The sequence below is a fragment of the Haemaphysalis longicornis genome, unplaced genomic scaffold (genome assembly GCF_048455015.1).
Source record: "Haemaphysalis longicornis isolate Haplotype H1 unplaced genomic scaffold, Haemaphysalis longicornis Haplotype H1 scaffold_6, whole genome shotgun sequence".
In the NCBI taxonomy this organism is placed as follows: domain Eukaryota; kingdom Metazoa; phylum Arthropoda; class Arachnida; order Ixodida; family Ixodidae; genus Haemaphysalis; species Haemaphysalis longicornis.
Window position 1 is genome coordinate 45012625 of NW_027526407.1, and position 25662 is coordinate 45038286.

Below are 25662 nucleotides of genomic sequence, written 5' to 3' on the forward strand. Positions count from 1 at the left end.
ATTTACTTATGTGTAGTAGCAAGCCGGTACTTAAATAACGCAGCCTAACTGAGCGTTAACGTGATTCACGGGGAGGTTATTCATTTCAGCGATCAATGTAAGCTAAAATGTCGCATCCGTGGAACGTGTTAGGAATCCTTGTTATCGTTAGGTACACAAAATTGCGTTTCGTTCGCAAATGCCAGCGATCGTTTTGTTACCAATGGTATAACGTAATATTTTGTTGCTTTCCCATAAAAGAATCAAAGTTAGATTGTTAGGCTGAGGTTTCTGTGCGCACTTCTTCAGTACCGCTTTTGCACTGACACAGAATACAACATAGGTAGGAATACCTACCAAGCTTTTTGAACCGAGGAAATTTGAAGTATTCATCGGTAATTACCACAGGAAAGGCGTTATTAGAAAAAGCATTTTGAGCATATTCTGGTGCATGTTCTCAATTACGGATCGTACCCTCAAGCCGCACATATGTATAAAAGTGTCCACATTTCGCGAAGAAACAGAAATTTCTTGCAAACTCTTTACTACTTTCAGAGAGGAATTCTTAACCATGAGCTGAGGATCGAACCAATCACAGCGGCAGCACGCTCCACCGAAGGGACAATGCTCCATAAGGTGTTCAAAGTCACAGAACGAATGGACAGACCCCTGACATTATGTAAGACTTTTTGACCGGTTTGAGTGTCAGTAATTTTACTTCAAAAACAACCATAATATTACAAGCACTTCAATAAATTAACGCTGTTAACGTACTTGGAGAACAAATAAAAACTAAAACACACGGAAGTACAAATAGATGGCCACTGAAATTTTTATCCAAAATATATATTTCAGGATTAGGGTATTTATTGCCGCTTAAGAAAGCCTACTTGGCTTCAGTCGCAATTTTATTCAGAACGCTATGAAGTATATTTTACCCACGGACAACGTCAGGCAAGTTGCTAGAATTTCTTCGAATTTACCATGCCCTTATTTGAGCAATGCTTAACTCAAGGTCGAATTTGGTTGCTCATATAAGCTACTTTCCAGAGCGCAGAAGTTAAACCTGAACAAATCGCAAATATTTCAATAATATATGCCACGCCACGTGTTAACTGAAAAAATTAGGAATTACTTTCTTTCTTGAATTCTTAAGCGTGACTGTGTGTAGTTAGTTCTTTTATGCGTTGCCCGTTCGGTTGGGTCTGTTGATATGTGGCTTGAAAAAAATGAGTATATTTTGTCCTTCTTTGGTATAATTTGTTTAGCACGTTTTCATGTTTTGCCTCTTTTTTAATTTCCCACCATTGCAGTGCAACATTGCATGTACGGGAAGAATGCCTCGGTCGGGCAGACTAAATCTGTCTTTTGCCTCTCCACCCCTCACGTCGTCTGTCTAAATTAAACTGAAGCGAAATGAAACGGAAAAAGCGTTCTGGTACAGGGAATACAAAAAGCTGATTATTGTACATTTTCTACAGATATGCCCCCAGCGCACACGGGGAGAAGAGAAGGTACATTCGCGGTCGAGCTTTGCGTTATTACAACCAGAGAATACAGCAGGTCGTTCTACACCAGAGAACAACTTATTGTATATCTTGCAATAATGCTCAACGCGGTAAGTTTATTTTCATTTCATGTCAATATTTCGCACTTTATGTTTTGATGCACAGCTCCTCACAAATGAAGTCAATTTATCAGCTTAGACCAATTATTACTCTCGATCCGCAATCCTGATTTCACAAAACTTTTCTGTTACCTTGATTGCTTCAATTTTGAGGCCTTTCTTTGCATTTATTAGCAAAGGCACATCGAGTGTTCTACTGTTTCATTCTCCATCAGGTAAATCTTCGATACGTTGACATGATGAATCCTGGAATACGGTTTCAGCTTAACAGTGTCCTCTCAGCTGAGGTAAGACACTCTCTCTGTAGTGATGTTATTTACAATCCAGACGACGTTGCTTGCTTGCCTACTTAATATTTTCCTATATTCATTGTGGCTGGGCCGCTGGAGAATTTCACCAATTAAAACAACCAGAAGTATTTCAGTAGTTACCTCCTGACAAATACCTACAAGGTAATTACATTACTCATTTTCATTTTGTGGTAAACAACGTAAACAGCACAAAACTGCGTTAGTTCTTTTAGTATTAGAGGCCAACAGTATAGCCGAATATTTAAAAATAACGCAGTCGTATCGTACTTACGCTGAGTACAACGAATTTTGAACTTGCATTCATCTATTTATTTTTGATATTTTTGATGTGATAAGAATCCGGGCGTCCCGTGTACCGGCCTCAAAGTATTTAACGCAAGGAGTTTTAATATGAATAGGACAAAATCAACAGTAACAAACTTCTGAACGTTTCACAGTTTAGTTATTTACCGCCACCCTTATGTCGGTTCTCTGACGCTTGCGACAGTCAAACTTACCGAACCAGTGAAAAACTGTGTTCCACATATCCAGGATGATCGCTTGCTTGGACATGCCTACCATGGTGTCGACGTACAGCAGACATTAAAAAACGTGAAAAACCTTGTGAAGGAGAGTGATTTTTCCTTATGTGACCTTGTCTTCCTGCTTACCAGGTAAGTGCATTTTGTGATCATGCAAGACGTCTTTGAAAACGCGCTCGTATTTTATCAGGTGCAATTAACTCCTAGTTTCTAGTATTTTTACCAAGAATATATATAAGTATTGTCAATATCTTCTTTAGTAGAATAAATGACGATGCAAAATCAAAGCCATCTATAAAAAATGGATACGCAATAAAAGAAGCTGTACCAAATGTATAAAATACGAAACTTTTTTTAGAACCCCGCTGGAATGCTGGAGTGCATGCTTATAGACCAAACAAATCTCCTCGATTGTTAGATTCCAAAAAAATTCTTTAAAAATGTAAATCAATCAGTGTTTTGATGAACTTGCACGAATATGCATGCTTCATGGAAGCGTGCATATCAAGACATTTGCTTTCGTAGCCTCCAGATATACGTGCAGACATTCTGAAATAACAAGCCTAAAGCACTTTAGGAGGCTTATTTACAGGAACGTGAGAAGGAGCACGCTCGAGCACAAGGATGGTGGGTCAAATTCTCACTAAATATTTCATGTCTACAAGGCTAATATAGAGACACTGCTGTCTATATTGTGCAAGCAACGTGAGAACGACGTACTTAAAAATTCAAAGAAATATCTTCATCGTCTTGTCACGCGCACAATGCTATAAGGGTCTCGAGCTGTCGCTGTTTCTTCTTACTCAGCTTTGATTATATTACGTCATCGTCGTTTTATTCAGTATGATGACAGGGTACTGCTAAATGGGTATTCAACGTTTTGTACAATGCTTTCATAGGAAGTGAGAAGGTTTATGGTCATCTTTGCTGGAGCAAAAGTAAGAATTTGTTGCTTCACGGCATGTTTCTTCTATCCTAGGCCACATTTATTGAAAAGCAAGTTTCGGTATGCAACAAAATATTAGGAACATTGATGGTTGCTGCAGTTTCATTTGAGCGTGAATTTCTGTTGAAGGCAAAAGTGCACCCCGAAACTAATCATATAAACATATATACTCAAATTTACACCAGTAAAATAAAAAATGGGGCTGCGAGCGTTAATTTATTTCAAAATATGTCGCAAATAACATCAACATTTTGTTTGTTGCAGCCGAGATTTTGTCACACAAACTCGTGGTAGAGCGGAGCGGAGTGTTACAGGTGAGGACAAAGTTACTTAAAACATGAAACAAAGTGGAAGTATCGGAACATCCGGTGCTCATTGCATGTTATGACAGCCATTTCACCACAAACTAAAAAGCTGAGCCTGTTTAATAACGCAGTAGCACTACTATGCCCAATGAGTAATTTTTAGTCGCCTGAAGCTTCTACATTCTTCAGCGTTGCTCGTCAGCCGTGCGCATTCGGCGGGCAACAAAAAGTATCATCATCAACGGGAATTAAGAAGCTACGACGGCGGCAACGAAAATAGAGCTCCCGCCAAGCCGCAAAAGTGCGCCGCGACAACTGGAACTCGCAAAGGTAGAGGCGTGACCACAGGGTCGCCGAGAATGAGAGTACTACCCGAAAGAAAGAGTGCATATGCAATTTTTGCGCATGCCACGCCTTCGAAGATGTTTTGTTCTCTCTGTGTCGGCTCGCGTGCCGATCAGACAATGTTTTTGCGCCACAGCACAAGAAACCGCTGCTTCTAGTATCCCTCTCTCAGATGGCAATCGGAGCTGGGAGATCTTGGATGGTGAATTTAGCAGCCGCGATCAAAGACGATCACTATACGATAAAGTAGCACTATTGCATACATAGTTCTGGGTCTAAGCGTAGATGCTTTGCACAAATTTGTGACGCCAGAGCATTAGACTGCTTATCGAGCGGTATTGTGTTGCGCTGGCCGCCCGCTATCATCCTAGCTCATCAAGCGCCGAACACTCTCTCTACCCTATCCACAGCTCACTAAAACGCAAGAAACAACACTCAGACAACTCCAATAAAACACAATCCCACATCTTATGCCAATGCACTTCCTGTTTCATTATCAGTCTGAAGCCCAATGCACACATTGCAGACAACGAGGAACACTCGAAGGCATCATCCTAGAGCGACCAATATTCAAGCCTACATTCCCAGTACCCCCTCACCTTCCCCCAGGGTAGTGGGAAGAACTGCTGTCCAGCTCCCATCTCGGCGACCAGCTCCAGCTGGTTGAGGGGAGGTTGTAGCCAAGACGGCGCATGAGTACCAGGGAGGCACGCACCACTCCCGCGAGAACATAATTGTTCTTAATGAAAAAGTTTTTCCCTCTGTCTAAAGCGTCCAGAGAAAGATATCCCCGCTAATTGCAAACTACGACGGTGTCCTCGTCCACCTGAACCTCAAATCGGGCGCAGCAAGATCCCAATCACGGCCTCAGATAGAATTATACCACGGCGGAGAAGTTAACAAGGGTGCCCAATTGCAGCACGCGCCGTGGCACCCGGGTCGCAAATTTTTTCCCTTCTACCCACGTTGCTGGTTGCACGGTGCTCGCAACTGTGCTCGAAACTGATGTCTTCACACCAAGGCACCTCTTCTTAGACCTGATCCCCAGCTAACATTCTGTCAGCCAACAACAAAAATTGGCCAAGGCTAATGCTGGGTCTCAAAAACCAATGGAAGGCTATAATATGAAGAGAAACGTATCAAAACGTGTCCCAAATAAAACTTACTGTTATTAAAAAGCGGATGCTTATGCAAATTACGTTTCGAATCACCCGTGGCCCGATGAACACCGTCAGCTCTATGTTTCAAATGAAGGATGGCGCTGCTCTGTGCGCTAGGCCATGTGGTGCTTCGGGATACTAAAATGGTCCCATTTTCGTGATAAATAATCAACACAACGCAGAAGAACGATATCCCTCCTACATCTAAAAGCGCACAAGCGTAGATGTCGTCTGTGTTTATTCGTTGGGATCACCCTGGTAGCAATCATTTATACTTGCCACAATATTTCATTATTACTTCTTGCTGAGAAGCCTAAGCGGAGACACATTACAAGTTTCTTCTAAAATGATTTCCGAGGTTGTTGATCTGAACAAAATAGCTGCGGCTCTGCTCAGTTAACTTTGGATATGAAAAGCAAAAGCTTGGCTTAGCCTGGTGTAGTCTTGGTTTCGCGTGGTTAACCTTTGATTTGGCTGTATTGCCGACCACGTTTAGAGCTGTTCGGTTGCCTGCAACGCTCACAGAAGGAGGCCGGACGAACGAGGTGTTTACCGGGGCGACCGTGGCGATCATTCATAGCGAACGCACCATCGCCGGGCGGGAGCCGACACAGCGCCGCATGCATGGGAAGCTGCGGGGGTGGTCTGCTGCCTCCACCGCAGCGGCGGTGGCAACTATTGCTCGTTCTTCGCAGAACGACTGAAAACGTGGCCTCGTGTGCAGCGCCCACAGCGGGCCTGACAAATCACGCGATGCGCTTCGATGGGTGTGTCGCCGGGGATGTGTCTCCGGTCAAAGGTCACCTTGTGCATCCTCCGCGAAATCGCAGGACGAAGGTAGCAAAGCTTTGCTTTAACATTACGGCGCAGTAATGAATAATTACCTGCACCGCCACAATTATGCATGTACTTCACGTTGCAAAAAAAAAAAAAAAAAATGAAACTTCGCTAGATTTTTTTTTGCGCTAACAGAAGGCAGGGTCTTAGCGCATTTTGGTTACACGGTTGAGTTCCCAGGTGATGTACTGCCATCTGGTATAGGGTAACTGAAATAAAACAAATTCAGATAGCCTCTTTTCACTCTAAAAGGTAGCCCTAAAACGGTATTCGGTTCCGCATGTGCCTCTGTCAACTGCCTATTTCAGTACACAAATGTGGTATCATTTTACAACATGTAGCGCCTCTACCTATCAACTCTGATTTATCTTCGAATGAAACAACACTTTACCTCATTTTTCAACAAATATAATCTTAGGGATGTAGCATGCAGTCTGCAATCCAATGATTAGTTGCGTGTTGTTCCAGAATGAGTTTCGCTGATCAAATCATTGATAACCAGATGGTAGCTTTATGTAACACTTTTCCTCGCTTAAACGCTAGAAAAATTATCCTTTAATTGTGTTAAAGGATAATTGTGTTAATCCTCTAATTTGTGTCCTGCCCCATGGTGTTAAAAAACACAGGCCTGCAAAAAAAAATTGTTAGGTAAGGTTCCTAATCCACATTCCAGGATATTAGTTTATGTTGATAAAACTATAATTGCGTTAAGAATAATTGAAAAAGTGTAATGTTGTCGAGATAAAACGAAATAGCAAATGCTCCGGCTGGTGCTTTTTTAAAAAAAAACCAATGTGCCATGTGGAATAGGAACGATGCAGAACGCGAACGGCAACATTCCACGACAAAAGGTATTTGCAAAATTTAGCCCAGTGGGATGCGGGCTGGTCCACGGGATTTCTTTTATTATGTTGTTGAATAATGTGACTGGCTAGAAGTTAACAAATTAGGGAACATGTTTCTGTTTCCAGAAACACGTTCACTGACTACCCCTAAGTTTAAATCCCGAACCTTTCACTTCTTATGTTTCAGGGCTGGCTTACGTTGGTGGAATATGTAAGAATGATAAGGTAGCCATTGGAGAAGACAAGCCGTACAGCTATGACGGGACGAACACTATGGCTCATGAAATGGGTCATTCGTAAGTGTTAAAGTTATGCACAATAATTTATACGTAATGTTGCCTCATTAGAGAGTCATTATGCCTCCAATAAACGTGGTATAGCAGAGTACAGGTTATGGGTGGGTACAACTTAAAGACGGCAACGGAAGTTGCCTCTGCGCGTCATCACCGCAGCTGGACGTTACTCCGCCCGGCGCTAGTAGTGCGTTACTGGGAGTATTTTGAACATGGCACAAGCTGTGTTCGTGATTTTTTAAACTCAACATGCTTATAAATTAAAGCAGCGACCACAAACAAACTGCGTAATAGCAGGCAAACGATATCACGCATTCATAGCATGTCCATTATAAACGCACGCGCCCCTCGACATCAGGGTTCTTCGCTTACGCGGAGTGATACAGTACATGAGCGATTGCGGTTCTTAACTTCTTCCCGACTATAGTCATTTTGAAATTCGGTTGTGGTTTACATGAGTTTTTTTTTTGGGGGGGGGGGGGGGGCGGAGGCTGCCGCGAAATTAAAGGTGGTTTAGTGGCCGATGCGCTGGACGGGAGGAGGAGAGCGCGACAAACAAATCCCCCCTACGTGCGAATCAGATTATGTAGTTCGGACCTGTAACGGGCGATAGGTCCACGCCTGATTAGCCGCTGGCCTGAGGCACGAGTCGGGAAAGCGGATAGGTGTTTAAAGAAAGCCCATTTACTTTCTCAACACGCACAGGAAATACAGAACAGACCGACACAGAGGGTAATACAGATAAAGCAACACACTTCAGTTCGCATCCCGTTGGGGTCAGAGCTGAAAACAGACTGACAGAGAGTACATTGAACACAAACCACAGAGGTACTAGACTGCTACGAATGTACATGGCTTCCGATGATCCTTCTCTTCTTTTTTCTTCATTTTTTTGCTCCCTGGTAACGTTCTTCTCTGCACTATGATTATCGCTACTTACTCCAGCGCAACAAAATGCAACATCCTCCCGGCCCCTAAAAAAAAATGAAGTTAGCCCATCTCCCCTGAGTACCGTAACTGCACAGGTCCCATGAACATTGATCCGTCAGTGAATAGACTGTGTAGATTCAGATCCCAACTTTCATTAAATCCGTTCCTGTCAAGTCCGCTGAATCGGTCCGATGTCAATACTGCCACAAGGGCCCGTTTTTTGGACGTGGCCGAGAGTATCGCTGCAGTCGACGTATCGAGCGTGAAGTTCACAGCCAATCTTGTACGGTCTCGAACTGCGATACGAATTCTTCCGCGGCCTGAAAACAGCCCCTTACTTAGCGCGTTTTGGTTCTTTCCTGAGCTGAGTGCTTTGGCAATAAAAAATTCCCCGCATTTCTCCGAGGGGAAGAATGTGAAAGTGCGAATGCACGAGTTGAATTTGCGCGGTTCGGTAATGTTCGCGAAAGAGAGATCACACACACACACACAACTACAAAGAAAGAAAGATGCATTTATTCACAGACACCTATTTGTGTTGTCGTTGTACTTGATTGCTAGAGTGGATCTCAGCTTTGAAATTTCGTGTCAGTACTCCTTTAAGCGGGTGCATTAGCCCTTCTCACGCCCGATTCCTGGCCAATCCCCCACGTGGGCGGTTCGGTAATATTCGCGAAAGAGAGATCACACACACACACACACAACTACAAAGAAAGAAAGATGCATTTATTCACAGACACCTATTTGTGTTGTCGTTGTACTTGATTGCTAGAGCGGATCTCAGCTTTGAAATTTCGTGTCAGTACTCCTTTAAGCGGGTGCATTAGCCCTTCTCACGCCCGATTCCTGGCCAATCCCCCAAGTGGGTATGTGCCATGTCAGCGGCCAGGAAGCGCGCGCCCATCTCCCCTTGTTGCTAAGGAAGACGAGGAGCGCGCGCACCCGCAGCTGTTGCTATGCGGACTACGGCGGCGGACGATTCAGGCTCGCTTAAGAAGTGCATTCGCACTTAATACCGTCCACGTGGGATGCTGCCTTGCTCTTCCAACAACGCCCGCAGTGACCTGAGAATTTTACATCAACCTGCGACGCCCCCCACGTGCAATGACACTCTTTGGATCTTTGGCCAATCTGTGGCCGTTCACTACAAATCTTTGCTTCCCATCTCGCCGTTCAAATTTCGCAACTAAAGCACTCGTATTCTGATGCTTGGGACATTTTCTGTAAGGGGTATCTTAAGGTGTTACAGGGTTTAGCAGACTGTGTAGCTCCCGGGCCTCTCCGAGGACTCTTCAAGTGGCGTTGACGACAAGGCCACTTTAGTTTGGATGTCCAGTCTAGCCAACGAAGGTGATGCGGTTTCTCCTTTTGCTTGCGGTCGGAAATGTGATAAGAGCGCAGTTTCTGGTGAGCGAACTTCTTCAGAGGTGCTTTCAAAATAGGATGGTTCGTAGCATACTCTATTTAGTAAAATCTCTTTGAAGTTGGCTGATTCATTCAATGTCTTCATGACTTTGCAATATTTTCTGATGTCAGCCTTGTCTTCTAATCGAAGGTACAATCGGCTCATAATATCAATTATCTTATCTTCATATTCAATGCAGGTAGCGAATTCCTCGTGTAGGCTGTCGGTGTCGATAAACTGTTCAATTTCATCATTTAACTGTCTGAGCACGCATTCAGTTTTTCGTAAGTCGTTCAGAAATCTCTCCAACATAACATGCACAACAGGGGTCTTTAGATTCAAGCCTAATGTCTCTTTTGCGTTGCTGCACAGTTCTCGAGCGACTATCCTTTCTTTGGCCCTTTTTACCTTTAGTTCTTGTAGCCGTATTTTGGACCGAATGAAAATTCGTTCGTGTTGTTGAGGTAGTGCCTTTTGCGTTGTGCGATAGGCTGCGGCACTCCCCTCACCGTTCGCGGAATCACAGCCTGGATCCACCGAGGGAAATCGCGGAAGCTGAAACGGCACAGTCGTCGCGGTATCGTGTTTCCATCCTGTCGGTCGGCCTTGGGCAGCACCACCGTGCCTCTGCCGAATGTAGCCGTCCGCGTCGTTGGTGCCCTTCAAAAGCCCGATGGTAGGAATACTTCGAATCTTTACCGAGATCTCATCTATTTATGGACACCGACGCCGTCTCTTTCACTTTGGCTGGTACTCGTTCCTCCAGCTTGGTGACCCGGCTTCTTCTTTCCGGCGTTTCCAGGCACCATAAGATGTGTTAGAAAGGAAAGCGAAGGCGCCGTAAAAAAAAATAACTGTATTTATGGTAGACTGCTACAAATGTACATTGCTTCCGATGATCCTTCTCTTCTTTCCTATTCTTTTGTTTCCGCACCGGCAGCATCCTCTTCTTTATTCTGATTATGGCTACAAAGTCCAGCGCAACAAAATGCAAGAAAAAATGCGACAGTCAGAGGAAGGTGTACAACAGGCGTGGTCGGAGGCTTCCTCCAAATCCTAACAAAGGCCAGCGAGGAACACGTACAACATTGTGCACTAAAGAAGACAGATACAGAAGTCCGTGCAGTCCACCTAAAGAAGTACGGCGGAGAAGATGCTTAGGAAAAGTCCGAAGAAGAGTGTAGAAGGGGAGAACAGCCTAGCTGCAGTCCGGCTGATGATCTCACCGGCGTGACGTGTGAAACTGCCGGCCGTATGTGGTGGGGCGCCGCTCATTAGCGACGCAATTTGGGCGAACTCCGGCCGTGCACTTTCACCTCCTTGAAGCGATCTTCGTCGGACCGGCGTTCACCGCTGTCGTCGCTCGGCAGCAGAGAACAGCCTTCAAGGCCGACGCCACGACGCGACCATCCGCCCGGGGACCACCAGTTCACACTCCATTCTCCGCGGAAACCCCGCGCAGCACCGTGCACACAGTCCCCGGGCAGCGCGTCTTCCGAAAATCCGGCGGGTGCAGGCTTCCGTTGGCCGCGGCCCTCTCTTCTACCTCTCTCCCCGCAACACATGGCCAGCCGACTCGGGTGCGCAACGAAGGCGAAAACACTATTTTGCCACGCTGTACGCCTTTTCCCAACCCCAAATTGGCAGGCGGCGAAAAAACAGCCAAACAGGGACACAAATTTTGCAACTGAGGCACACCAAAATTCCAAACGGTATTTTCCGCCCGCAACTGCTTTAAATGAATAATGAGGTACTCAGCCCATGGTGACCGTGCGTGAATATAGAGTGACGAGTGATCACTGCAGTGCAATATTATGTAGAGCTACCATCAAAAGTTTACGGACCAGGCTTTTTCAGACTATTTCTCTTCCTATAGCAGCCCAACAAACGCTCGAATGCATGTGAGATGTATAAGTACTGAACTAATGAAAACAACCGCACATAGTACTCCGGGCTGCAGTGCGGAAGAGAAATAACTCAAAATTGCTGTTTTCCTGGTAAGTGAACTTCTTCTCTTGAATGTACACGTTCGCGCCATTACATCCATTCATCCCTTGAGAAACACTGTAAGGTTCATTTTGTCAATTTTTTGTTTTCGTTTTCTTGCAGTCAGTTGAGTATGTGCAGCCATATGAAAACTTTCTAGTCCACGTCAAAGGTTCCTGTGCTACGGAGAAGTTACCAGAAAAGATTAGCGTTTACTGTGAAATGTTATTTTAAGACAGATAAAAAGAAATATGTTTTCTCCCTCTTCTCTCCACTATAAAATGTTTCAGCCTCGCTTGAGAGGCAAGCTTGTACTTTGCTGTGTTTATGTCATTACACAGCAAGTTGATTTATGAGCAAGTTTGCAAAGTTTGTGCACAAAAAGCGAGAACGTCATATTTTTGAACGCTTAACATTCTTGAGCGCTGTACAAAACCTAACTGTCATCCATGCCTACCACAGTGCACAATTAGCAAATTTTATGTGCGAACTTCGGAACATTATGGTCGTTGCCTTCCTTGCCGGATTGAGAATCATAGTCGCCTATTGTAGATCATGCATATTGATGTAAAGCACTGTCATTAATAACACTCCTCAAAAATCACATCTATTTCAATGATGTTGACTTTTGGGATAAGGCATTTTGCCGAAGCCAACGTTTTAATTAGCAACGCAGCGATTTTCTCTTACTCTACCACGAGGTAGGAGAAATAAACTTTATAAAGTGGTCCTGGAGCTCTAAAGCGCAAGCAACTAATATGTTTACGCCGAGAAGTAATCTGTCGAACGCGGTCTTCAGAGTCCGCGTGTGGTAGGGTGAATATTGAGTGAATCCTTACTTCGTGACGTAAAGCAAGATAGGAAGCCGACACAGCGCGAACACGATGCAAAAGCCTTATAGACAGTATTTTCTGCACTACGAGTGACAAATAAGTTTCTATTCTGTACTACATAGCTTATGAATATCTGGTATAATGCAATTTTTAATTAAATGTTTAGGTTTTTCTCAAAACGGCTTTGAGCATGCGAACTATCTCGCCACCACGTCACCAGCCAGTTAAGCTCGATGAAATAGAGGCACGCCACTGCGTGTTAAAACGTGCCCATAGATTTCTAAATACGTCAGTAGGCTGCGCTCACGAGAAATTTTATGACACTTGAGGGAGAGTGTTGCAGAATGTAACCATCAGATCTAAATTCCCAAGGTATTCTGAACACAGGATTCGGGATGACATCAGGTCTGAATAAGCCAACAAAAATTTCCAGTTTGTCTCCACTCTCATGCCTATGTGTCCTAGGCCTTTCTTTCTTTCGTTCTTTCGAATGCAGCACATTTTCAGGGATTGACAGCTTCCGACACGGGAAAATCGCATCCTTGAAATGAATTGCCTAACAGCCTGTGGTACTGGCCCAATTTGAAGCAAAAGTCTCTTTACGAACATATTGTGAGCTTTAAAGGGACACTGAAGTGAATTTGTCAAGCTCCCGTTTTTGCTTGCACTGCGTAGACTGGTTCAAATTCGCACACTTTTCATCGTTTATCCGGTTGACAAACCGGTAATTATTTTACAAAGCGCGAAAGTAGAAAAACTACCATGCGCGGTTTGCGGCGGCCGCACCAACTAAGGCTGTGACGTTGGGAGGAGGGGCGCCGTGATTGGACGATGCCCAAGGTTAGCAATCACACAAGTTTCGGTTTCGGTTTCGGTTCTGTAAAACATAACCAATGGCGTTGTTGGGTGGGCATTCTCAATATCTCAGTAATCATCGTACTGCGCTTCTGCCATGTTGTCGGCTGTAATATGCACAAGATAAGCCTCCCAGGACGGCTTGTAGTCGTAGCATTCACTAGCCGAGACCTACGCAGTGCATGAACGCCCTCCGCGTACCCGCAGACGACCAAATGTCATGCGCTTTTCCCCCATATTTGGAGCTTGCCTCCCTCATGCCTGTATCGTAAAAAGCGTGTTCGCACCAGGCCAAGCGTCTGTTCATTCTGGCCTGTGCCCACTGCCCGCAAGCAGTCGGTGCTTATGGCAACAGCACGCCAACGAGACCTCGCTAGCGCACCAGTGCCAGCCTGCGCGCGTTTTGTGAACTAGTTCGTGTAGCCATGAACGTTGCGGCCCAAAAAAAGGTGAACTCAATATAGAAAACATCGGCGGAAAACACAAAAGGTAATTTACAAAAAAAAAAGCACGTACCCGCGGGGATTCGAACTCGTGACTTGCAAAATATTTGCGGTGACACACCCAGCGCCCCAGACAGCTGAGCTACGGAGCAGGACACGCATGCCTTGCTAATATACGGTATATATTGTACAACCGGTTTACACTTTTATTTAGTTTTGGCATTTCAAGCAGCTTAGGTGGCTATTTGTTGTACTGCGATCGTGCAGTAAGCGTCGCCCGAGTTTCCACAGTAGCTCACGTCTAGCAATTGCATTTCGTAGACGGAAAAGCGTTCGCAGATGCGTAGTCGTGCTGCTGACCGCTGTGCTTGCTCGCCCAGCGCAAAAAAGTGCTTCCCGCGCCCTAGTTTTACGCTGTACGGTAAAAATATCAGTTGATTTTATTTCCTTAGTACCTATATTGACTTCGCTGACTCTTCTCCCGCCTTCAAGAGGCCTTATATTTTCCTACTGGCGTACCAGTCAGCGAAGCGTCGCATGTGCGCTTGTGCAGCGCTTGTGTGACGCGACCTTGACTTGGAGCTAGATACAGTGTACAAACAAACCAAGTAAAGAAAAGCAGATTCTTCCATTCACAAACGTGTCCTGGCTTCGTTTCAACTAAGCGAACGAATTGCGACAAAGCAATTTTTTTTAACCTCCTTGATTGCGACGACCCGCCGGCGGCCGGCGGACGAAACGCTGGGCCGACTGACTCTGTCGGCCGGGGAGCCGTGCAGTAGCGCAGCTGTGGCGCAGCCCATTGCCAGCTCATCCCCTCCTGACGTCACACGAAAACGCCACAGAAAATGGGCGAGCGTAAAGAGAGGAGGACAGCATTTTCGAATTAGTTTTTCTACTAAATAAAATCGCGTAAACGCGCCTAGAGTGGTCGAAACATGGCCTGGGGACTCCGGACTACAATTTGCGCTAGTAATCCCGCAATGTTTACATATCACTTCAGTGTCCCTTTAAGGCAGCAATAAATGTGCTTGAATAAGTTGCCTTCTGAAATAGGGTCAGAAAAAATTCCCCCCATTTCCCCGAGGGGAAGAATGTGAAAGTGCGAATGCACGAGTTGAATTTGCGCGGTTTGGTAATGTTCGCAAAAGAGAGATCACACACACACACACAACTATAAAGAAAGAAAGATGCATTTATTCACAGACACCTATTTGTGTTGTCGTTGTACTTGATTGCTAGAGCGGACCTCAGCTTTGAAATTTCGTGTCAGTACTCCTTTAAGCGGGTGCATTAGCCCTTCTCACGCCCGATTCCTGGCCAATCCCCCACGTGGGTATGTGCCATGTCAGCGGCCAGGCAGCGCGTGCCCATCTCTCCCCGTTGCCAAGGAAGACGAGGAGATTCCTGGCCAATCCCCCACGTGGGTATGCTATGCGGACATCGCCGGTGGACGCAGGTTCAGGGTCGCTTAAGAAGTGCATTCGCACTTAAAAGAATGGCCGTGCGGTCCCCTAACCTTGTTTTTGTTGACTGGCGGCCGTATCAGACGTGGTAGCGCACTATGCCGATTTCTTTTTCCAAATTAATTGACCATCTAAAACTCGCAGTACAAGGTTAACATCTTCGTAGAATTATACTATTGTACAGTGCAATACAATTGTACAGTGTACTCGTCTAAACTGAAGCAGTGTCAACCCATTCATAGGAAAATGTTTTATAAATGGTGGTGACATTTTAGTAGAATATAGTAGAGACAGCCTTGGCTCATGTCTCCATACGCGGGTAATATTCGGCGCGCCGAAGAGTGTAAGCGCATCCACTGGTGTATTACTGATGATTTTAAACGAGATATTAAATGTTTATTGCGTGATGCAACCGGCTCTTCACTTAGTTTTTTGGGCAATCTCGAAGTGTATGAGTGACGCAAGGAACTACAAAATATCTCGTAATTGCACTTTCTCTAGCTTTTTCACGCTAAGAGAGACTGCTTGCGGTTACCTTCTCTACAAGTAATCTCTTTTACGACCATGTTAAACTATATAATGGGCGCAAGCAAAAATAAAACACTTTCAACTAGCACGTTTTCTTGTTTTCTCAAGCTAAGGGAGAAGCACCAACTTGGAACACACTGACCGTAACCGTTTTGCTTTTCAGACTAGGCGCTACACATGACGGCAACGGTCCTGTTAACTATATTCCTGGTCATCCCGGAGCGCGAAGCTGTCCTTGGCGCGAAGGATACCTCATGAGCTACGCAGAGGGCGGCCTCAAGAAATACACACTGTCGCCGTGTTCAATGCAGCAGATACGAGCATTTTACAGGTGACAACGGTTATTCGACACAATCTACCTCTGCCGAGACAAAATGTTGGGTATACGTATCACTTACCGAAATTGTGTAGTAACTCTAGTAGAAAAAATAGCCTGAGTACTGCAAAAACTTACGTAACACACGCGTGCATTGGGAACTTTATCGTATAGTACTCCATACTAACGTGAAGGTGCAGCTTCAGACATTTATTTACACTTTGAGCACTTATTTATGGAATACGCAGAGATATTACAGCGGAGCAGTTTAGCAATTCGTTGATTCCGGCGTTTCACGAAACACCGTATATAGGGTCAAGAAAAGAAATCACTGGCACCGGCCGGATTCGAACACGTATCTCTTGCCGACTCTGCTACGACCGCTTTTTTGTCACTTCTTCCAAAACATGCTTCAAGTCAAGGATAGTTTAAAAACCGTCTGCCGAGCTTTTGCTGAGGGCAAAACTTAAATTAAACCTCAAAAGTTCACAGCTCTTCCAAAACTGGTAGCCATCCGTGGTCAGGGTCTTGTAAATTGGGCATGTTATACAGCATGGTTATACTTTGTTTAAATCACTTGTTCAGAGTGAGCGCTCCAGGATCGGCACGACGCACTGCCAACCTCGACCTCCAAATGGCATGCAGGCCTAAAGCTATGATAAGATCGTACGGCACACTGCCATCACTTTGCGCAGAGAGAAATCGTATGCTGTCTGGTGAAATGGGCCTGCCTTTCTTTAAAGTCATTTGCAACACACCCTAGAAATATGGCGTCCCAGCACTCCGTGAACGCATGCTCAACTGTTTCTGGGTTTTCACATAATGCGTTTTCCTGGACAAGGCAACAAAGAAACCTTTTTATTTTCAACTGGGACGGTGCTGGTGTGTAACATAAAGAAAAAATGTTTTCATGGGCGCTGGGACAGCCATTTGTTTACACAAGATAGAACAGCCTGACCAGGCACATAGTTGTATAATGAGCGATACAGCGGTACCGGGAACAGCGCTTCCTTCATATTATCGGTAAAGGTCTTCCCTAAATACGGTTGTTAGGAGGTGCTCGATGGAACATCACACAGTAAGAAACTTAAACAAGTTCACTACTTCCTTCATATCGCCATTCATTGTACCAAATATTTCATTCGATGCGGAAACAATGAATATGGGCAAAGCACTGGCTAGTTCTCTTTGCAAGAAAGTTCGTAGAAAACGTTCCGGGGAGTCTCGTAAAAAGAAAAACCGGTTGACAAGCTGCCTGATATAAAGTGACATAGAGTCACACATAGAGTAAAACGGTTTACTCACTCGGCTGTGACTATGGGGAAAGGAATCAGTCCCCCTGCCAACACAGAACGGTTGATAGAATACACGTTGCACCTGCGGGCACCTACTATGCGCCTAGTAAGTGTACGCATTCCGTTCATTTTGTTCTGCTTCCTCGATTTGCTTCTTCTTCGTCGTTATATAGCAACAAAAATGGAGTAAGCGTCCTTGCGGCAGCGAAGGAAAAGCAAATCGGCTGCAATCGTGCACTTCAACGTTGGGATGGTCGCGAAGGATGCGCACAGTTTCTCTATCTTCAAGTCTTACGCGTTAGTGTGAGCTTCCTTCATATTTAAGGAGCACATATGACCTTTGACACAAAAGATTCTCTGAAATCTGAAAAATTTACATTAAAAACATAAAAACGAAGAGTATTTTATATTAAAAAAGTTTGTTTTTGAATACGCAAAAATACAAACGCCTTTCCACTATTTTATGAGCTCCACTTGTTGCAGCTGCATCATAAATTTTAGTTGCCCTTGTATTGCAGGTGTGGTGTTTACTTAGACGGGCCCCTTCATTTTTTTGACACAATGTAACTTTAGGTTCGAGCTTCTGAGCCCTGATCATTGTTTCAGGCAGGTATTTGATTGGAGGCTGACTTGTTATGATGCTCCTCTCGAGGCTAGACGACGCCATTTGACTTAACGCCATTAATATGTCTTCAAATTTGATGTAGCTAAGATCTAAGATGTGGAACAGGTTGTGCAACCAATAAGCACCTTCTTAAAATACTTTTTAGCGAACTTCCAAAACACTGAACTGTGACTGGGGGAGAATTGACTGGTACAACGAGAATTCTTCTCATGCTATGCCATTGAAGCAAAACTAAATGTCGAAAAGTTTTAGACCGGATTCCGTGTTGAAGGAATTCAAAATAAAACACCTATAGCTTGCATAGCTAATATGATGACGAAAGCTGCAAGAGACTCGTCCTTGAAATCATTGAACGCGCCGACAGTCCCACTATACCAATCGTGTAATCGCTGCTTAACTATTCTTTTCGCAGGACTCTCCGGCCTCAGTGCATTCAAGTTCTTTACGACACAAGTTATAGAACAAAGTACTTCCCAGGACACACTTTGACACACCTGCAACTGTGCCTCATCATGCACCCGAGAAAATATGGGGTCATGCCACACAACGTACGTTTTTGTTTATAGACTTCATTAGACTGATTAAGAGGCCACCCTTTCACAGCACAAGCAGTAAGCATTTCATGTCGGCTAGGCTAGCAGCCTACCGGTTTATCTGAAGGTAAGCTGCCGAGAATCCACAAAGGTGAATTGTAATTGTGTTTGATGCAGCCGACTGCAAGTAGCTTCTATTGCTAGTATTCAGGGGTGTCTTATTTAGATAAACCTAGGAATGTTGGTCTTGGAAGGAAATATTACGTCTGCATTCCTTTCAGTATAAATGTGCTCCGCTGAGGTAATTTATTCTCTCTAGCACGAGCGTTTTCGTGTGTCTAATCTGGCTTTGCCTAAATGCTCTTGCATTTAAAAATTACAGGCTTTGTCGCCATCGCAAAGCAAAGTGTAACATTGAGCTTATTTGGTCACCCACCTAAATACTACACCGCAGCGTTCTTCTTGCGTGCTCCACCTTTAGTTCATTTTCTTGCTACGCTGTGTTGTTAACATGATGGAGCCCTTCAGAACAAATCTTGAAGCATAACATTCATCATAAATGAACCTCAAAACTACACAACGCCAAATACAACCTAAATGAATGCGGGCCGGAGTTTATTGCTTATATTACCCTAAATATAGTAATAACCACATTGTTTTTCCTTGGACACCATAACCAATTTTTTTAACAAATAAATTCATTGGAAGTTTGCACAAACTGCAGATAAAAAAAATTGCGCAGCTTGCACAAATTTCACAAGGCTGGAGAAACACCAGAGCTGACGGCCCCTCTCCCTTCGTCGGAGAACCGGCTGTTGAACCTTACATTTATTTCCGAAGTTACTCCTGAAAGCTCTCCATGACTGGCAGGCCCAGACCGTTTCGTCTGCAGGCTTTCACGTCTCCTAAAGTGCACCGCTTTAGGATACATGTGAACCGCTTTAGGAGACCATTTTAGGAGGCTTGGCTAGCATCCGCGGCCAAGTGTAAAGTCAACTCCGGCGCCACGAACCCAAAAGAAATGTGCGGTTGGAATGCGGTGGTATCTCAATTGGATAGACGCAAGTTTCACGACTGTGGGGACCCATCTTCGATTGCAACATCAGGAAGCGTCCATTTTTCTTTCCAATAGGCTGCACATGTTACTGTTCACCGCCGCTGCAAACCCCGTGCACCTCCGGTCCTTGAAGGGGCCCGGTGGTTTGGTTGCCGGTTGTACAACGTAAAGCCCCGGGGTCGTATCCCACGACCAACCCACATTTTTTAGGCTTCTACATTTTTTAGTGCGACGGACGGACGAAAGTCGGCCTAAACAGCACTGCTGTTAACAAGAAGGTTGTGCAACTCTTGGGACTACACACAATTGTAACAAAACTTCCTTAAGTGCACGTTTTTTTATTATTACAACCATGATATAGATGTGGTTGCGCGTAAAGTTTGTCTTCCTATATTACTTCCATTGTGGCAATACGACTACCTATCACCTTGCTGCTGTTGCACGGTCGCTCCTTCTTTGGGGAACGATGTAGGTGTCTTTACCGTTCCGTCCTCTTCGTTCCAGAGGAACAACGTGGCTTACAGCAGGTGTAAAATTGAGTGTTGCTGGATAACCGGTGGGGACAGGAACTACCGTTCTTTTTTGTGTCGACAGTACAACATGCCCGAAGCAATGGTCTGCGGTGAAAGGAAGGTAGGTGGCCTAACATCGGTTTATTGGGCCCGCTTGGCTGATTATTAGGTTTGCGTGAATACGTTCCGTATATACGGAATTATGGAAATAGGGAGCTCATACGGAGTATGACGCCCCCTAGCGGAACTACAGTTAGTTCCACAAACAGTGAAATCACATGAGGTCGCGCAATATGAACGTTGGGCACTGTTTCCATGTTTTTATCTTTGATAATAAGCAAATATTTCTCCGTATGATTTCCGTATACTCCGTACATACCGAATTCATAGGACAATGATTTCGCGGTTCTGGTCGTCTTAAAGATACAAAACCGGTGTTAAAAGTTTTGACAGGAATTTACTATTTCATTTTCATTTGCTCCTCAAAAATCTTTCTAGTTGTGTGGTGGCTTTGTGTCATGCCTAGAACGTACTATGCATTCCCATTATTCCGTATATACGGAACGTTTCAGGAGGGGCGCAATGTATAAAATAGAGCAGCCGAGAAGGACACTGAATGCTTTCTGATATTTCTGTGCGGTCTAGCTCAAAAACGGTCCAACACGTTCGCAATTTTACAATTATCACTTACAAAAACGGCAAACTAAAGATTAAATGCCATGTACTGTGCAATAAGGCAGCAAAATTCGTATCTAAAAGAAAATAAAAAAATAAGGTATCTAAAAGAAAAATCCCGTGAGGCTTCAACTCATTTTTTCGAAACCTCAGTCAGATTGTACGGTATTGCGGGAGTACTTACGCAGGACGCGTTTTCGGTTTGTAGGTAGTCACAGGTATAGGAGCTTTAGTTTACCTTACTTATTCCCAATTGAAAGTTTTTTAAAAAACGTCTACAACCTCATTATTGTTGTACCACGGGCAACTTGTTGTTTTTGTTGAGCATGATCACAAGAGATGCTACAAGCTATTTGATGGTGCGAAATTCTACCACGTTCCCTGCTATAGCCGAATAAACCGAGGACACAACCCCCGATTCGTTAGTTTTAGAATGCCCGAGAAAAAAAGAGAATATTTCCGGTAATGAGTGCTAGAAATCCATCACCAACCCGCCATAGCTGCCTCGACACTTTTATGCCCCATCGAATACCAGTTAGCTCATGTAAAAGAAAGGACGAACAGGTGTCGCTCGAAAGAGTTCGAGCATTGAACACTGCGATGAATGATTCTCAGTGGTGGCCTGAGCGGACCCAGATATCCCTAGCACCTTCTGCTGCATCGCTTGCCTCTCAGCCGCCTTGGGTAGTGGTAATACGGCATCGGGGGACCGACGGCCAATGGGGTTGTAAATTCAATTGGCAGGTTTGCGGCAAATTTACTCATCTAAAGTTGTGAAATGCTTGTCTAGTGAGAAAATATTGTTTGCGTCCCAGGGACCTCCTAGTGTGGTTGCACTTGTTTACTACTGCATCCCGCGGTATCCAGTGATATTATGACCGGTTCAGGGACCGTTTAAGATTTGGTAATATTATGAAGGGTGGCACTGAGCATCGGTCAAGGATGCTCAGATTGTGTGGCACCCTCGATTGATGCGCACAGTTTGTGACATCTAGAAAGTATCGCTTTCTTCAAACTGAGGAAGGAATTTCATTTCATTTTATTTCATCTAATTTTATCTACTGAAAGACCCCTCGTGGGCAAATACATAAGGGGTTGGTAGATCAAAAACTGAGTCGAATACAAACGTTTGTTTTACCATGAAAGGTGATTAGTGATGCTGTTTGTGAAGGTTGAAGTACAAATAATTGCAGAAAAGTCGCCTTAAAGTCCATTCCAGGCAGCTGCTGTGCGGGGAAACAGTGATGTAGAAAAAGTAACGGCGCGTGCACGTGGGCGCGCTACCTGAAGGGCATGACCAGTGCGTTATGACATGTGCGCTGGAGGAAAAAACAAGTTGGCATTTACATCGAATTGTGGGAAAAGTTATGAAATAAAAACTGTTATACAACGGCGAAAGGAAAGGTGGAGTAGTTCAGTTTCTTCTTTCAGTGAAGATACGCTGACGTCATATGAGTACGAGATATGGGTGAATGTAGTTGCACGGTTTCGAGGAGACCCAAGGGCGTCTTGAAGATACGATTGTTGCGGGCTCCAGATTGGGGAAGCATATTCTAATTTAGTTCTTGCAACATTTTTGTAAGGTTATAATACAGCTGCAGGAGCGTTACGACATGACGTCGTAAGAATCCTATCGTTTTATTTTTCGATGATTGGACGCCTGTAATATGTAAATTTCACGAAACATGGTTGCAGAATGTGAAACCCAGATATTAAACTTGAATGATGCTGATAGCAAAGAAAAACAAGTGGAGAGCGGCAGCGGCTGAAGAATAAGGCTTATCATTTGTGATTGTAAAGTTCTATTAGCCAATCTTCGCACCATTGTTGTATTTTTAAGATCACTTTGTAGAGCTAACTTACCAGAAGCGTTGCAAACAGCGTGGTAAATAACACACTCATCGCCCAACATTCCGATTTTACAGAATGGGTGATTTGGGTGATCGTTGATAAATATGAGAAATAAAAGCGAGCCCAGAACTGACCCCTGCGGCACACGGGATTTTACCGTCCGGGGAGCAGAGGTAGCATTGTTAGCAAAGACACCTTGAGTGCGGTTACTTAAATTTTCACGGATCCACTTTACGACGCCGGGATGTAGGTTTAACCGGAAAAGTTTGAACAGAAGGCGTTTATGGGATACTTTATCGAACGCTTTCACGATGTCCAGAAAGATGGCGTTATTCTGCCCGTTACAGTCCAAGTTAATATGCTAGTCGCGCGAAGACATGGCCAGTTTAGTCGCGCACGAAAAATCTTTTGCAAAACTCATGCTGCTTGGAATTGAAGAAGTTATTTGAATCTGGGATGACCATCATCCGGGTATAGATGGCATGTTCGATGATCTTTCCTGGGATGCTGGTTTATAAAATGGGTCGGAAATTATGGGGTGACTGTCTCATACCTGATTTGAATACTCGGGTGATACTTCCGTGTTTTCGGTAAGCAGGAACTTGACCTATGGAAGGCGACTGTGAGTAAAGTAGGCACAACAATTTTGCGCAGATATGTTGAGTGTTCTTTAGATATTTCGAGTTTATGTCGTCGATACCGGATGATGAAGATAATTTAACTTTGGCAATAATTTCGACATTCCGATTTAGACAGAAATATTGGTGGCATGACAGTACTGACCACATTACGTTGTGGAGGGTAGGAGGTTGTGGGGTAGGAAGACTCTGGTCAAGTGTGGGAAACGGAAGTAGAAGTGTGGGGGGGGGGGGTGTTTGTGGTCTGGGCATCTTGCAGGGGGCGTTATAACAGAAATATGGGGGCACCCTGAGAGGCTGGGAGAGGCCGCGTGGGCTGAAGAGAACAGGCTCAAGGCCCAAAACTCTTCGTGCTAAGCCACGTTTTGAGAGTAGTGAGCAGTGAACGTCCGCTTGGAGGGTTTCAGTGTATGAGGGTCGATGTATGAGGAGGGTGCATTTGGACGAGGGATTAGGTTCTCTAGCGCCCACATTTCAGACAGTGCCAGATTAGTTGCTTTAAATTGGGGGGTCTTTAGTATAATGGGAAGCCCTCCCGCCCGTTGTGAAACGCCGAGGGATCACTCGAAGAAGACTTCGCCACGTATACGAGGACTGAAGAGGGCAATATAAAAATGTACTTTTATATACTTTATTTTGTGTTTGATGTGGTCTTCTGCTTATGAGTGGCATATGGCGCGTGCAGTATAGCGGTGTACGAATGTCGTACACGGGGTAAATGGTTTTCAGTGACATAAGAAGCTGGTCAGTTTACCCAAGTGAGACGAACGCAGCTTTGCTGGGATATCAATGCAAAATGCAATGCAATGCAATGCAATCAGTGCAAAATAAATCTTTATGCAGAACTTTCGTCAGAAGTTAACCTGAAAGATAAAAATCTTCAAACACAAGCCCTCTGCATGGTGGGCTGAGTTTATGCTTATAGTCCGGTATAAGATATTAAGCATTCTTTTTTCTCTTCCCCAACCTACAAGACACTTTCAATAATATGGATTCATCGGAAATCTGAAGAAACTGCGCACAAAGGGAGAAAAGTTGTGTAACACTTGCGACTAGCAACAAGGGCAGTTCTAAGTTGTTATGTGCACGTTTCTTGATTATGAGATCCACGACATGAATGTGGTTATTCATAAGTTTTGTTTTTACATTGCTTCCACAGTGGTAATACGACTGTGATTTGAAAGCGCAGTTGGTTCAGTTGGCGCAGTTGGTCTTTTCTGGTTATCCGCCTCACCCGCAGAATACCGCCGGTAAATTTGTATTTCCGCAGGCTTTTTGGATTTTCTTTATTCCTCAGTAGTTTTAACCAGGCTCTTAAAACTCCCCCTCTAGACATGCTCTGAAAGATTTTTCACAGCAGGAAGGTGTGATAAAGCTTCATAGTTTTTTAGGCAATGTGCTCCTGAAGACTAGTGAGAGGTACTTGCCGCCTTCAATGTATGATGAAGCTTACTCCATTCTCCCCTCCTGTTGCGGCGGCAGCAGTTCGAGTGGTGCTGAATACCCACGTGTCGCACTCCCTTCTAATGTGCCGATAGACTTACGGCCCGTCGCTTAGCAATGAATGCGCTGTTGCAGGTAACGTTAGGCCTTACGTCAGGCGGAACATCACATCGAATCTACTATGGCCGTCAAGCAAGCGCCTAAATGCGTTCATAGCCAACGTTTATCTTTTTTTGATGATGATGCCGTTTTTTCTTCGCTTATATTTTACCTGTGTTTTGGTGTAAAACTGACCCTGTGTGATGTTGCAGCTTTGGCGAACGTACTTCACTAGTAATTAGTACAAATAATCGCGGAAGGTTCTGATTCTATCATTTCACTATATGATACTTTTTCGGAGCAGAAAAAAGGTTTTGTTCATCCCAGTTTCTTTTGGCTTTTTAAGTTTTCATACAGAATCTTCGAAGCCCAGCGTTTTTGCCCATATTAGACTGTGGTTGTACGAGTATGAATTTAAATACCTGGTTCGGCTTTTTGAGATTGACATCGTACATCATAACGAGCGTGGACATAGATACATCGGAAAGGCTGCGTCCGTCACTGCTGTGGGTTTTACGACTGTTGAAACCTTACCTTTCCAAATCCTTACCTGTTCGTTGCCTTTTGTTTTCACAGACATGCAGGCGTGGTGTATGCGGATATCACAACTGGGAGAGGCCTTTTGAAAATACCTACGGCTAGGAACCAAAACTGGATCTCACAGCTGTGAGGATTTCCCGCCTCCTTCTTTAATAAAGTCTGAAATATTGCTCTCCGCGGAGAATGTCTTGCAATGAATGAATTGAGAAGTGCGATTATAAAATATGCTTTTTTTGTGTTGTCTTATATCTGGCAGAGCATATATATAAAATAAACTGATGTCGAACAGTGACTGGATTCATTTAACCTCTATACCCAAGCGTTTTTAATGAATATGTAACCACGCCAGTTCTACGAAGTGTATTTTATAAGGCAATTATTGATGTGTTTTCGTCCGCATTACAAGACGGCTCGGTTTGTGGTGATAACAATTCGTAAACGTTTTATAAGTGACCATGTAAAA

General features: G+C 44.4%; 1 protein-coding gene across 1 annotated transcript in view; it reads left to right on the forward strand.

The window, feature by feature from the left end:
• Positions 1–25451, forward strand: part of LOC144141524 (venom metalloproteinase antarease-like TtrivMP_A) — a 40701-nt gene extending 15250 nt beyond the window's left edge. The window contains exons 4-13 of the mRNA XM_077673070.1: positions 535–658; positions 1461–1597; positions 1822–1893; positions 2449–2570; positions 3649–3698; positions 7064–7172; positions 15779–15946; positions 18264–18399; positions 19946–20074; positions 25236–25451. Coding sequence (XP_077529196.1) covers positions 535–658; positions 1461–1597; positions 1822–1893; positions 2449–2570; positions 3649–3698; positions 7064–7172; positions 15779–15946; positions 18264–18399; positions 19946–20074; positions 25236–25301 — 1113 coding nt within the window. The 3' untranslated portion in view covers positions 25302–25451. The remainder of the gene's footprint in view (positions 1–534; positions 659–1460; positions 1598–1821; positions 1894–2448; positions 2571–3648; positions 3699–7063; positions 7173–15778; positions 15947–18263; positions 18400–19945; positions 20075–25235) is intronic.
• The last annotated feature ends 211 nt before the right edge of the window (positions 25452–25662 follow it).